At 38.9% G+C, this 10,919-nt stretch overlaps 1 protein-coding gene across 3 annotated transcripts in view; it reads left to right on the plus strand.

Annotated features, from left to right (window-relative positions):
* DAPK1 (death associated protein kinase 1) overlaps positions 1-8,979 on the plus strand; it is a 90,229-nt gene extending 81,250 nt beyond the window's left edge. For 2 of the 3 annotated variants that reach the window (XM_021380159.1, XM_021380160.1), the window contains 4 exons: positions 3,163-3,301; positions 4,586-4,706; positions 5,766-5,954; positions 6,570-8,979. In XM_021380159.1, coding sequence (XP_021235834.1) covers positions 3,163-3,301; positions 4,586-4,706; positions 5,766-5,954; positions 6,570-7,802 — 1,682 coding nt within the window. In that variant the 3' untranslated portion in view covers positions 7,803-8,979. The remainder of the gene's footprint in view (positions 1-3,162; positions 3,302-4,585; positions 4,707-5,765; positions 5,955-6,569) is intronic. The other variant, XM_021380161.1, reaches the window with a different exon arrangement.

The raw sequence follows: 10,919 nt of genomic DNA on the forward strand, positions 1-10,919 counted from the left end.
CATAAATCCTCTGTGTTGACTGCTGTTATGTGTCTCCATCCCCTTTCATTTAAACAAACTTGAATCAATGTTTCTCAGCAGTGGACAGTTTTATGTGTGGGACAAGCCTGAAGAATTCCATGCACCAGTTTATCCAGTTGAAAAAGGTCACAAGATACAGCACAAGCTCTTGTGGCAAGTGAAGTTTTATGTCAGATAAGCATTCTGAAAAAGTGTTCAGGAATGTCAAAACCATTCAGGGCAAGTTCTGGGCACACTGATTAAAATGCACTTAAATCTAACACCAGTTAAATGTTTTTGGAGCATAAATTAGTTTTGCCAATGTGAACAGGACAGAATGATAGAATCATAGAATAGTTTGGGTTGGAAGGGACCGTTAAGATCATCCAGTTCCAGCCCTCTGCTGTAAGCAGGGACACCTCCCTTTAGACCAGGTTGCTCAAAGCCCCATCCAGCCTGGCCTTGAATGCTTCTCAGTGGGGAGAGCATTCACAGCCACGCTGGGCAACCTGTTCCAGTGTCTCACCACCCTCACAGAAAAGAAGTTCTTCCTAATATCTGGTCTAGATCTACTCTCTTCCAGTTCAAAACCATTTCCTGTTGTCCTGTTGCTACCTGCCCTTATATGAAGTCCCTCCCCAGCTTTCCTGTGGGCCCCTTCAGGTACCAGAAGGCCGCTCTGAGGTCTTGGAGCCTAAGAACCATAGAATCATACAATTAGCTAGGTTGGAAAAGACCTACAAGATCATCCAGTCCAACCATCCACCTACCACCAATAACCCCACTAAACCATGTCTGTCAACACTATATCTAAATGCTTCTTGAACACCTCCAGGGACGGTGACTCAACCACCTCCCTGGGCGGCCCATTCCAGCACCTGACCACTCTTTCAGAAGAGTAGTATTTCCTAATATCCAGCCTAAATCTCCCCTGGTACAACTTGAGGCCAATTCCCCTCATCCTGTCACTAGTTACAAGAGAGAAGAGGCCAACTCCCAGCTCACTGCAACCTCCCTTCAGGTAGTTATAGAGAGCAATAAGGTCTTCCCTGAGCCTCCTCTTCTCCAGACTGAACAATCCCAGCTCTCTCAGCCACTCCTCATAAGGCCTGTGCTCCAGACCCCTCACCAGCTTCGTCACCCTCCTCTGAACACACTCCAGGGCCTCAATGTCTTTCTTGCAGTGAGGGGCCCAAAACCGGACACAGTACTTGAGGTGGGGCCTCACCAGGGCTGAGTACAGAGGGCCTTCTCTTCTCCTTGCTGAAGAGCCCCAGTTCTCTCAGCCTGTCCTCGTAGGGGGTGGTGCTCTAGTCCTCTGACCGTCTTCATGACCCTCCTATGACCTGCTCCAACAAGAATGATGCTGTAGACTGACGTTACCTCTCAGTACATGCCACTAACCTGTTTAATTAGAGTTGTATGTGAGCTTCAAATATGTTAACTTCTGGTACATCAGGATATACAGAAACCAGTACTTGCAGATCACTTCAATTTTTTTACGACTTTGCATGGGTTTTAAGGTAGTTGACTTTGTATTCAAGCTTTTCAGTGAGTTGAAAGTTAATAGAATCATAGAAGTTACATAGCATTGAGTTATGTGACGGGCAAACAAATTAACTTAAATCACTTGAATTTTTTCCTTAAAAGATCTGTAGGTCTAGGTATACATACTGTAAAGTTTGATCATGTTTATAGCTAAGCATTGGTCTGCAGTTTTATGGAAGAACTGGTTCCATTAATTAAAATGTTATCCCTGCCAGAGGATCTAACTCAGCACTGGTGGATATTTATTACATTGCAGACAAAAATATTGAATGCTTACATAGTACAGAGTACTGCCCCTCTCTTTTTGTTTACTGCTCTGTTCTGTATGTATGATCTCAGCCTGACAGGTGATAATGATGAGCCAAGGGGCAGACCTTCAGTTTTCACCTCAGACTTCTGCATGTCTTTCATATTCCATTTTAGGTCACAACACAAGGTTATGAATATAACTGTTATAACCAGTTATGGGTGTAACTGACTTGCATTTACTTTTGGAATTAAAAGCTCAAAAACATGCAGAAAAATATTAAAGCTAAAAATGCAGTTAATTTGCAGTGGTTGAAAGCTTTTCATGTCTTAGTCTAGTAAGGGAACTTAGTTTGACTGAGTTAATACCATTATTTAGGCACTTTGCTTAAATCAGTATTTATACTGAAAAGCTCTGTTTGGATACTCATACATATTTGTGTTATTTGACACTAGTGGAAAATTTTAACTTTTGGAATTACTTACAATTTCTAAATCCTTGAGCTGAAAAACAAAAAGATTTAATCTGGAGAAGACTTATCTCAAAGTGCTACAAAGACAGGGGAAATGTGGCTATTTTTAAGAATGAAGCAAGATTCTGTAGCTTAGTCGATGAAAGCATGTTTCTGACTTGCAGTGTTTTTGTCAGACAAAAACTGCAGAATTGGACGTACTGTCATTCTTCTGAAATAATTGTCTAATAATGTCTCCTCTTTTGTGGAAGATCAGTCTGAGAAGAGATTGAAAATTTTGTGTTCCATGCTGTCACCTCATTCATGCCACTTGTATCTTTCTTTCTTTCTTTTTCATTCTTTTTCTTAGTATCTGCCAGGCTTTCCTACTTAACTCTCACCTAAGTGAGAGGTCACTGTGTGTGTAAGTACTGTAAAATAGCATTCATACCAACATATAAATGTTGTAGACATTTTGTGTTCTACCTACATTTCCCTAAGCTTTACCTGTAGTGTTGAGGTAATGAGAAACCCTTTCAAGAAGCTTTTATTTTTCTTAGTTATTTTTCCTCACGTTGTTATAGATTGTAGTTAATAGATATATTGGTAGTGTTATTAATTAATGTTTTTGTTAAAACAATAAAGGCATCTAATACCAGTATTTCCGATATTATTCAAAGATTCTAGCTATTCAAATTGAATGTTATATAGATAATTCTATAGGTGACTAACAACCATAACAGCAGTGGTTTGATTGTATAGAAATAGACGTAGCTGTGCTTAAAAGTTTGTAAATCCACTGCAGAAGTGATTGTTATCAAGAGCATAAAATGTGTTGCTCCTTCCCTGGCTCAGTAAGGCACCCATCTTCCCAGACATGTCTCATAGTGAGGAAATGTTCTTGTTTCCCTTCTAGCATTTGGTGGAAAGCTGAAAACTCCACTGCATGTTGTTTTGGTTGCCACACATGCTGATATAGTCAATCTTCCTCGTCCTGCTGGGGGCGAGTTTTGGTATGACAAGGATATGTCATTCTTGAAAGAAATCAGGAACAGGTAAGGAGGGATTATATTTATTGGTAGCGTACGTGTGAGTTTCAAAGAAAATATATGAAAATGCATAAAAATATGTAAAAGGTTTTTTATTTGGCTGAAGCTATGTGATATTTACACAAAAGGAAGTGTCCAATTTTGAGGATTTTTTAAAAATGAAAATATTCAGGAAGCTTATTCTGTGGGAGGGGAAAAAAAGGAACATTTGCCCATACTGTGTATCAGTGAGTGAGCTGCACTAAGTGAGCTCATGTGAGCAAATAGTGCATAATATGAGTGAAGCTCAAAAGTCTCACCCAGTAGATGGGTTAGACCCAGTGGCCAGAATCAACAATCTGTCTGACATCTTCATGTGTAAGTTTTGCACCAGCCTCAGAAAAGTGGGCAGTTCTGAGCTTCAGCCTGCAGGAGCAAAAGAGGAGGCTCCACAGGGCAGCCACCTTTTAATCTGAATTGATTTAGGGTTGCTAGGAGAAAAACTAAGTTAAGCCTGGAGGTACCACCCATACACAATTTCTGAAGAACTGGACATAGCGGAGTCACATGCATGAAGATATCAGCCAAAAGGTACCTAGAAGTTAGAAAAGCTTCTAACCTTCTTGAGCATATGTTTGGAGAACATGGTGGTTGTCAGTGGCAGCAGTGAACTTTCACACACTAAGGGTATTATTATATAATACTATATAATAATATAATAATACCTTATAGGTATTCACAGTGAGCAGAGTTACCCACCAAATGGATAATGTGGTATCTCAATCAGTTGAAGTGAACTGTCCCAACAAACCTGGGTGTAAGCTTTGGTCCTGAAATCCTTTTAAATGTAAATCATTTCAGAGCTAAGAAAACAAGTATGTGTGATTGAAAAGTTAAATAAAAGTAAGAAGTAGAGCTAGTGTCTGTATTGATGAAAACTTAACTATTTTAATTGAGTAGAAACTAAACAACAAATTTCAAGACCTTAAAAAAAGAATTCCTGCTCTCTGTTATCTGGTAAAATGTGTTTGTAATTACAAGTGCTGGGATGGAGTTATACTTTACTTAGGACTCTTCAGCCTTCTTCCATTGGAAAGTTAATTTTCTGTCAGTATGTCTGCTTACGATGAAGAAAATTAGAGAGCAACTGTTCTGTCTTTCCTTATAAAATATCTTGCGATAATTAGTGCTGCACTTCTTCATTATTCTTTGAAGGAAATTAAGTATTGTGTAATTCAAGGCTGAAGTGCCACTGGATTAAGAAAATAGATATGGAACTGAATAAACAACATGGCTGTATTTCTCTTTAAGATTTGGAAATGATCTTCGAATTTCGGACAAGTTATTTGTGTTGGATGCTGGAGCATCTGGATCTAAAGATATGAAGCTTCTCCGAAATCACTTACAAGAAATGAGAAGCCAGATAATTTCTGTAAGTAATATTAATGGTCTAGTTTGTGCCAGCCAAAATGTGAAAACCGATGACAATAATTTTTTTTCTGTAAACTTGTTACTTATTTTTGGACTTAAAAATGAAACAACTGCTGACATGAAGGATTCTGTCAGCAGTTCTAGCATTGTTGGCATATTGTACAGGTACCAAAAGACCAAGGTTGAACACTTTCCTTATAAATGTGTGAACTTATATTATCTATCTATCTATATTATTATATAGATAAACTTCTTACTAGATTCTCTTACTGAAAAATATGTACTTGGATTTTTCATAGATGTGTATATATATGTATATATATATGTATATGAAACTATGGGTAAAATTGCCCTTAACTGCATGTAATCACAATGAATCTACACAAACTTCAGTACTGAGGGTGACCAACTCTTTTTGTAGTCTGTGTCATTTAAATTCTTCATACTAAAGTCCTTCTTAACTGTATGACTTGCCAACAAAACATTCTGCGGCTGCTTCTGTTAGGTGTAAAAGAAATAATGAAATGAAAGATAATGTGTTGCTGAGTTCACTCTGTAGATTCAAGGAAGAGGGTTTTTTAATGTAGTAAAATGTAGCCTATTTAATGTTCTCAATGGTGTCTTGATTTTAATAAGTTTTTCTTCTGTGACAGAACTTATTTTTGTAGCAGTTTCCATTAGATGAAATTTGAAGGGGCTTTGTTGCATACAAATTGGGTGCTGTGTCTTGAGATTGCAGGAGAAAGTCATCAGTAATGTCCAAAACAGTAAATAGATAAATGTGCTATCTGTACATGTTACCTGATATTCTGCAGTGTCGCCTATTGAAATAAATTAGTCCAGAACAGATAGTGGTGAGTACAGACTTCAGTTAAATGCCCAGCTGTTTCTGGAATGAGTTCTATTGAGAAAAAGTAGATCTTCCCACAAGTGTATACCAGGTAGAAGAGTAAGAATCCATCACAAGGGGACTCTTTAGACATGCATGTGTATTGTGTATGTATTAGACCTCAGAGTTAGCAGAATACAGTTAAAAGCTGGTTTCTGTGCTTTTTGTAAGACTTGTCCACCTATGACTCTTCTGTGTGAAAAAATAATCTCCACACTGCCTTCATGGAGAAAAATGAATGGACCCAACCAGCTGATGTCCTTGCAGCAGTTTGTATATGATGTACAGGAACAGCTTAATCCCCTAGCAAATGAAGATGACCTACGGCATATTGCACAGCAATTGCATAGCATAGGAGAAGTAAGTGCTTTTTATCTAAACTGTGTATTCTTATTATTAAGGTACTTCTTTGGTCGAATATTGCTTAATGGGATGTAAGTAAATGTCTGTAGTTAATTCCTTCTACTGTTACTTTTAAGACATCATAAGTAATAGAGACTGCTTAATAATGATTCTTGTTATCATTATTGTTTTGGGGTATGTGTTCTACTCAACATTGTTTCTATGAGACAGAAAGAACTGCAGTTCATTACTATTGGAGTACCAACATAAAATACATAGGATAGGCTATTACTAGCATCTTAAAATGAGGTAATGCTTAGCATGTTCACTGCAAATGAGAAATTTCTGTTTGTCCGTTAGAAATTGAATCATAGGAAAACACCTTTGCATGAATAGCTTGCAGAGCATTGGCTAGGCTTTAATGCTGTTGAATTCTGTTGGCTTTATTATTAACAGAAGCCAAGAACAAATTCCATTCTTAGTTCTGAATATTTGCAAGGAATTAAAATGCAGTTTGGGTTCTGTCAGCAGTGTTATTGAAATTATTTGATCAATAGGTTATGAAAGACAGAATGTGGAGTATCATAGTGTTCTTCACAAAATACCAGTAATAGTTTTCCTGTTTATAAACAGATTAACATTATGCAGAGTGAAACAGTTCAAGATGTTGTGCTTCTGGATCCTCGCTGGCTCTGTTCATATGTCCTCGGAAAAATCCTGTCAGTAGAAAACCCCAAAGCTCTCCATCACTATAGAGGTCGATACACTATAGAGGACATCCAGCGTCTGGTAACAGATAGTGATGTGGAAGAACTGATACAGATTTTGGATGCAATGGATATTTGTGCAAGAGACCTTAGCAGTGGAGCAATGGTGGATATTCCTGCTCTCATCAAGACTGACAGTCTCCACAGGTCTTGGACAGAGGAGGAGGATGAGGTACTGATTTATGGTGGTGTTAGAATTGTTCCTGTGGAACATCTTACCCCATTTCCTTGTGGAATTTTTCATAAAGTTCAGGTGAATCTCTGCAGGTGGATTCATCAACAAAGCACCGAGGGAGATGCTGATATACGTCTGTGGGTAAATGGATCAAAGATTATGAATCGTGGAGCTGAGCTTTTAGTGCTGCTTGTCAACCATGGTCAGGGTATAGAAGTTCAAGTTAGAGGACTGGAAACAGAGAAGATCAAGTGCTGTTTACTTTTGGATTCTGTATGCAGCACCATTGATAACTTAATAGCCACAACCTTACCAGGCCTTCTGACTGTAAAGTACTACCTTAGTCCTCAGCAGCTGAGGGAACATCATGAACCAGTAATGGTCTATCAGCCTAGAGACTTCTTCCGTGCACAGAGTCAAAAGGAGACGTCACTAACTAACACCATGGGGGGATATAAAGAGAGCTTTAGTAGTATCCTGTGTTTTGGGTGTCTTGATGTCTACTCCCAAGGAAGCCTAGGAATGGATATTCATGTTTCAGATCTGAATCTACTTACCAGGAGAAAACTAAGCCGACTTTTGGATCCACCTGATCCCATGGGCAAAGATTGGTGCCTTCTGGCCATGAACCTGGGCCTCCCTGATCTTGTTGCAAAGTACAATACAAATAATGGAACACAAAATGACTTTTTGTCAAGCCCAGTCCATGCCCTGCTGCAGGAGTGGAGTAATGCTCCTGAGAGCACTGTAGGAATCCTAATGTCTAAGCTGAGGGAATTAGGTCGCAGAGATGCAGCAGACTTTTTACTCAAGGCATCTTCTGTATTCAAAATAAATTTAGATGCTAATGGTCAAGAGGCTTATGCTTCAAGTTGCAACAGTGGCACATCTTATAATTCAATTAGCTCTGTAGTGTCACGGTAAGAAAAGGTGTTTTGCATAGAAATGTTTTCAAACTGCAGAAAGGATAAAAGTTCAAGAGTTTCTGTACCTTCTTGATTATGATGTTTTACATTGAAGTGTCTTTATCCTTCTAAGCACCACCTTTTTGTGCTTAAACTTTCTACTTCTAGCTGAATTGTTGCTTTTTATTTGATCTCTTAAAAAAGGCTGGTGTACTTCTGGTGTATTAAAGTTATTACAGATACATAATGTGCTGCTTAATACTGCTGTTTTAACTGGAAAGTCTTTCAACTTCTGGATGTACCACAACTGTTTTATGAAGTAATCTTCCCTGTAAGAGGAAAGGGGAGAAGAATAGCACATAGTACCTGAAATGTGTATTTCTTACATCCATTTTTTTTCCTTTAATGCTGTCCTCTGTTTAACATTTTTTAATATTTGTAAGGAGAGAAATCCACCCACACTTGTGATCAGTCTGCCTGAATATAACACCACTTTGTTTTTAGCTGAAAAAGTGAGTGCCTTTTGCAGAAGGGGGGGTTCCGTTGGTTTGAATGACCCTGCTGGAGTTACAAGAACATGCTACCTCTGTTTCACTGAAATCGTCTGCATGCTTATCATTGCAAGTGGTGCTTGCCTTTTAATTTTTCCCTTATTTCTAAGACATTGGTGATGACTCATGCAGAGCATTCATGTGCTAATACTGTGGGTACAGAGGTGTGATGCCTAATCAACTTCAATTACAATCAAATCATAATGTGAAAACCTCTTAATGTTGCCAATTACCATGCTTCATTTATTTCCATGCTCCTCAGGTAAAAGTTTATTTCGTTATAGAGTTCAAAAAGGACATACATGTGTTAGATACTGGCAGAATAATATTGTATAGCTGTTAGTTGTAATTTGTGTATACCAAATGGTTTTCTACTATTAGATCCTAAGTTAGTTCTTGTACTTGAAAATTTTAATGGGGATAAAAACAAAAGGACACAAGATTTCTTGCAGTGAGAACTTTAAAATTGATATGAGGGGATACAGCGCATTCTCTGTTCTAAAAAGCATGTAATTTTAATGGTGGAATGTGTGTTTGTGTATATATATTGTATGTATATATATTAATACTATTTTTTCCTTAATCTTACCATGTAGTAAAATTTTAAAGGATTTTTCTACAAATAAACTGTTGCTTGTTGCATCCCTTTTATTTGTATTCTGTACCTTAAGTGGACCAATCCTTCTCTTTTCCTTACAACCTCAGTGCTGCAGAGGCATTGTCTGGCTTCTGAAGTTGTGAGCACCTCCTGTGTCACACCAGGGAACTTTCTCAGTATGCTGTGCAAGTATTTATTTATATTTTTATTAGGTGGCCTTCTGCTGTAGAGTAGGTATGTGTTCATTTTGACTAACAGCAAGCCAGAACGGTTCACTCCATCACTTTTCCTTTGTGTATTTCAACAATGAGAACCATAGCAGCAGATGCAGGTCTGTCATCGGGAATCCTTCAGATTGGGCTTTGTTGTAAGCATGGTTCATACTCCATTACCACCCATGCATGGTGGTGGCTCTTAGATTAAGGATCTGCTCATCATGTGAGGATTGGTGTTGCTGCTACATGAATTCTCAGCTTCGTTTGCTGACAGCTGCATGGCCTCTGGCTGCACTCCGTGCACGCAGCTCTGTGCAATGCCACCTCCCTGTGTATGCTGCAAAACTGCACTAGGTGTTACACTCACTTTTCTTAAGAAGCTAACTGCTGTTTCCCACTCCTTTCAATATGTATTTTATAATCTCTTTATTACATCCTTCCCCTGACATCACTGAGCTCCCTTGTTGAATGTTTTTTCTAAATGCCTAGTATGCAGTAAGAACCATACCTAATGAGCAGCCCAACCTTCAGGTACCTTTGTTCTGGTGTTTTCCTACCACTGACAAAGTGAGCTCAGCTTCTCCCTTCCACCACTGCTATGAGTTGCTCATTGAAGAACCCTGCTTTCTGTAGCCTACTTTAGGGAGCTTTGCCTGCGTTACTTCTTGGCCACCACCACACTTTGCCTCCTAGCTGTGCACACCTGGAGCAGTTCTGCCACATTCTGGTATGTGGATGGGTCTTGCTTGTTTTGTAATACCTCCTGGTTGTGTAGCTAGTTTCTTCATCGTCAGCCTCAGACCTGAAGGTGAGTCCAGCCTCTGAGTTAGCTTTGCTGAGACTATATGGCTGCAGAGGACTGGGACTGGGTATATAAATTGTGCGAGAGTGCAGGCCACTGTGAGCTGCTTTCGATGTGCAGGTCTGCCAGCAGTGCCTGCTGTTTTGGGATTTAATTCACCACTGTACTGTGGTGAAGTGGTGCAGTGGAAAGACTGGAGATAGCAGGTAGCTCTTCACATGCCTCCCTCCCCAAATGCTTTAAGGACATTAAAGATCTATGTTTCACTTTCAAATTTGGGGATGTTATGGGTTTTTTTTTTTGTTTTGGTTTTCTACCCTTCCGAACAGAAGCAGAGAATCTGCTTCCATTTACTGTAAAATGCAATCCTGCAAGCAGCAGATGCTATGATACATCTTTGAATGGCAGAAAATGCTTATTGCATCATTTCCAGCTCTTATGGTAATAGGTTCAGGAAAGTGAATCACAGTCATAGGATAGCTTTGGATTGCGTTCCTGTAAGTCATTGCCATATTACTGAGATTCCAGAAAAAAATTACAGTTGTTTGTAAATTACAATTTTGACAGAAAAAGTTTAGCAAAGGGATACAAGTAGGCATTCTTCACGCTCTTCAGTTGTTTCAATTTTACTGATTCCCTGTTTTGTTCTACTGCTACAAAAAGCAGCAAAATTCCTCAGTTTTTACGGATGTGTTTGAAAGGCACTGGCCCTGACTCACTCCAGAAACATGGGCAGTGGCATCTTAGAAGATAAAAAAGTTTGGCTGTAAATGTAAATTGTGTGCCGTGAACATGCTAACTAGGTAAACTCAACTCCTGATAGTGAAACAAGTGAATTTGGATACTGACCATTAGAAGACTCCTTGGCTGCATAATTTGATGATAGAGAGGTTAGTCCCAGTGTTCATCAATAATACAGACAAACACAAGGATGCAACACAATTGCTCAAGACCAAGACACATGACAGAT

Source organism: Numida meleagris, chromosome Z (assembly GCF_002078875.1).
Source record: "Numida meleagris isolate 19003 breed g44 Domestic line chromosome Z, NumMel1.0, whole genome shotgun sequence".
In the NCBI taxonomy this organism is placed as follows: domain Eukaryota; kingdom Metazoa; phylum Chordata; class Aves; order Galliformes; family Numididae; genus Numida; species Numida meleagris.